The 2,734-nt window shown below is 55.7% G+C and overlaps 1 protein-coding gene across 1 annotated transcript in view; it reads right to left on the minus strand.

Moving 5' to 3' along the window:
• The window catches only part of LOC131884764 (importin-4-like), a 4,685-nt gene extending 2,501 nt beyond the window's left edge, over nt 1-2,184 (minus strand). Inside the window, exon 1 of the mRNA XM_059232640.1 lies at nt 7-2,184. Coding sequence (XP_059088623.1) covers nt 7-2,001 — 1,995 coding nt within the window. The 5' untranslated portion in view covers nt 2,002-2,184. The remainder of the gene's footprint in view (nt 1-6) is intronic.
• Nucleotides 2,185-2,734: the final 550 nt, after the last annotated feature.

Below are 2,734 nucleotides of genomic sequence, written 5' to 3' on the forward strand. Positions count from 1 at the left end.
CTCCATGAAAGCGTTTTCCACATTGACGGCCTTCAAATTCGACGCGTTAGACGAGGAGTTCAAGGAGATTTCCCCGTCTTCGTCTTCGTCGTCACTGAGGTCCTCCAATGGTAAGTGGCTGTCCCCTTCATCTTTATATTCGAAGGAAATACCCTCCTTGCTCTCCACTGACCGAATCATCATGTCAATGATGCTCGGCAAGACCTCGCCGATCCCTTGATCCTTGACCACGAACGACACGCTGCCAAACATAGCGAAAGCGCACTTTCGCACATCCGGATCGTCATACTTGGTGACCAAATCCAAACTCAACTTGCAGCACTCCTCCGCCAAGGAGGGCACAAACCCAGTGGGTCCAACGGCTCGAGCCAATGTGCCCAAGGTATCCATACTTTGGGTGAGCAAGGTCAGCTCCTGCTCGGACGAAGAGGTCAGGTTCAAATAGCGTTTGAGATTGACCATGATAGGATCGAAGAACGGATAGATGGCCTGACCGGTGGCGTTGGCGGCGGCGCCAATAGCGCTAATGGTCAACTCCTGAGTGCGAACCGAGATCTCGTCGCCCTGAAGCAAAGCCAGGAGACGGCTCATCAAGTCCGACAAGAAGGGCTCAAGTTTCTTCTCCAGGTTCTCACAAAAGATCTCGAGGGCGTAAAAGATACGATTCAGGCCAGGTGGATCGCGTCGGGTTTGCTTCATTTGCTGACTGGCCTCATCTAGAAACTCGAATAGCACAGGGAGGATATCCGACGCATAGTTGTTGATCTCGGGCTGGAGATACTCGGAGAATTGACCCAAAGCGTACAGAGCCGCACTCTTGACCGAGGGATGGGTGTGTTTAATGCCTTGACCAATCGCTTGTAAAAAAGACACCATGTATTTGGTGCGGATGTGCTCGGAACATCCTTCCGCAATCACGGCCAAGGCGTTGAAGGCGCCCTTCATCATTTCCGGTCGACCATCTTGGAGGGCAGGCTCGACAAGGCGTAACAACGGCGGCATGAACTTCTCGGGCGGCAACTGAATGGCCAGGCAATCCATGGCTTGACAAGCACAAGTGGACGGGTGGGCGCACTCAATTAAATCGACCGCTTCTTCCTCCTGGTCCGGGGGCACATAACACATAATGGGGAAGAGGGTGTTGATCATGGGCCCATAGAGCTTGTGCTTGATGATGGCCTTCTTCTTGAGGCGCCCCAACCGACCCAAGAGTGTAATGGCCGACACCCGGAGCGAATCCTCCAAATCGCTTTGGGCGGCCAAATTCAGACACAGTTCCACAATGAGCGGCAAATGAGGCGCCACAATGGGTACCTCGCATTCGAAGAGCGCATCAAACAACTCCAGGGCGCGAGCGGCGCGATCCTGATCGGCGCGCACCAAAGCCGGGAGCGCGGCCACTACGTGGGTGATCAACGGTTGAACTAGCGGGAGTTCCTCCGAGCCCAGGTGCGGCACCAAGGCCTGCAGAGCTTGCGTAGCGTAATAGGCCATCTCGGGTTCCCCCTGGGACCAAGCTCGCTGCAGTAAGGGCGCAAATTGGGGCAGCTCGGGTCGGACTTGCGCGCCCGCCTCTTGACACACCACGGACCAAGTGCGTACGCCCCACACGCGCGCCTCGGATTGATCCGAGCTCCAGCTAGCCACAATAAAGGCGCGCAACTCGGGCCAAGGCTCGCGACGGGCCAACACGCCCACCAATTGGACGATGGCCTGGCGCACACTGGGCTGGGATTCGGCCTGGAGCGCGCCCAAACAGCCTTGGCGCACCAAATCGCGCTGCTCACCGCTCAGACCCAACCATAAACGCTCTTGTCCAAACTTCTTCCGGAGCAGAACGGCCGCGTATTGCCGGACTTCGGGCGAGGCCGTAGTGGTCGTGAGCACGCTGCATAACTCGGGCAAAGCCTGCGGCGAGCTCAGGGCCGCTTTCAGTTCGCGTGTCCCGGCTTCGATCACGGCGTTATCGGGTTGGAGCAACTTGAGAATGATGGCCTCCATGACGGGGATTGACGGGCGGAGGGCGATCGATGGACGAACCAAGGGTAGGACCACAATAAGCCGAGGCTCGTGCGATACCGCGAGCGAAATCCGGCCGTCCCAGAAACCCACGTGGGTAGCCTAATCTAACGCCGATTGGTCAGAGAGACCGAGCCCACAACTTGAGAAATTCACGAAATTCACACGTGTGATGATCTATCAGGTATGCCATTTTCGTCATTTTCGCCATTTTCGGTTTAGCCCCAATAGGACCGCTCGGCGGGCCTGGTCTCCTTCAACAGGCGCTCAGGCTAACGGATTATCGGGTCCCAAGTGTTTTACGGGGTTTTCAAGTAATAAGCTTCATGTCTAAAGCATGAAGCGCGATGCGAAGAATCCCTTGACGTATCCTTTTGCCCTGGGTCAATTTTGGGTTCATCCACCTGGGCTTTAATCGGACCCAACCATGCGTGGCCTCCAAGTCCAAGATTTACCCTCAACCTTCAGTTTCGGTAGTACTTCATCTTTAACCTTCATCGATCGTCACTGCCGGCCTCATCCCTTGGCTGTACCCATGGGCCATGGCTTGAGCGTCAGACATTTTGACCTACCATGACAGTCTAGCCCAAGCTTTTTGGCCAACCTGAAAAAGGCTCGGGGTTGCGTGGGTCTATCAGCTGACGACCCTGTTGCGCGCCCATGAACTGTAAGGGCCCAAAAATGCCAATCATCCCAAGCTATTTCGTGAGCGATG

This window comes from Tigriopus californicus, chromosome 8 (genome assembly GCF_007210705.1).
Source record: "Tigriopus californicus strain San Diego chromosome 8, Tcal_SD_v2.1, whole genome shotgun sequence".
In the NCBI taxonomy this organism is placed as follows: Eukaryota; Metazoa; Arthropoda; class Copepoda; order Harpacticoida; family Harpacticidae; genus Tigriopus; species Tigriopus californicus.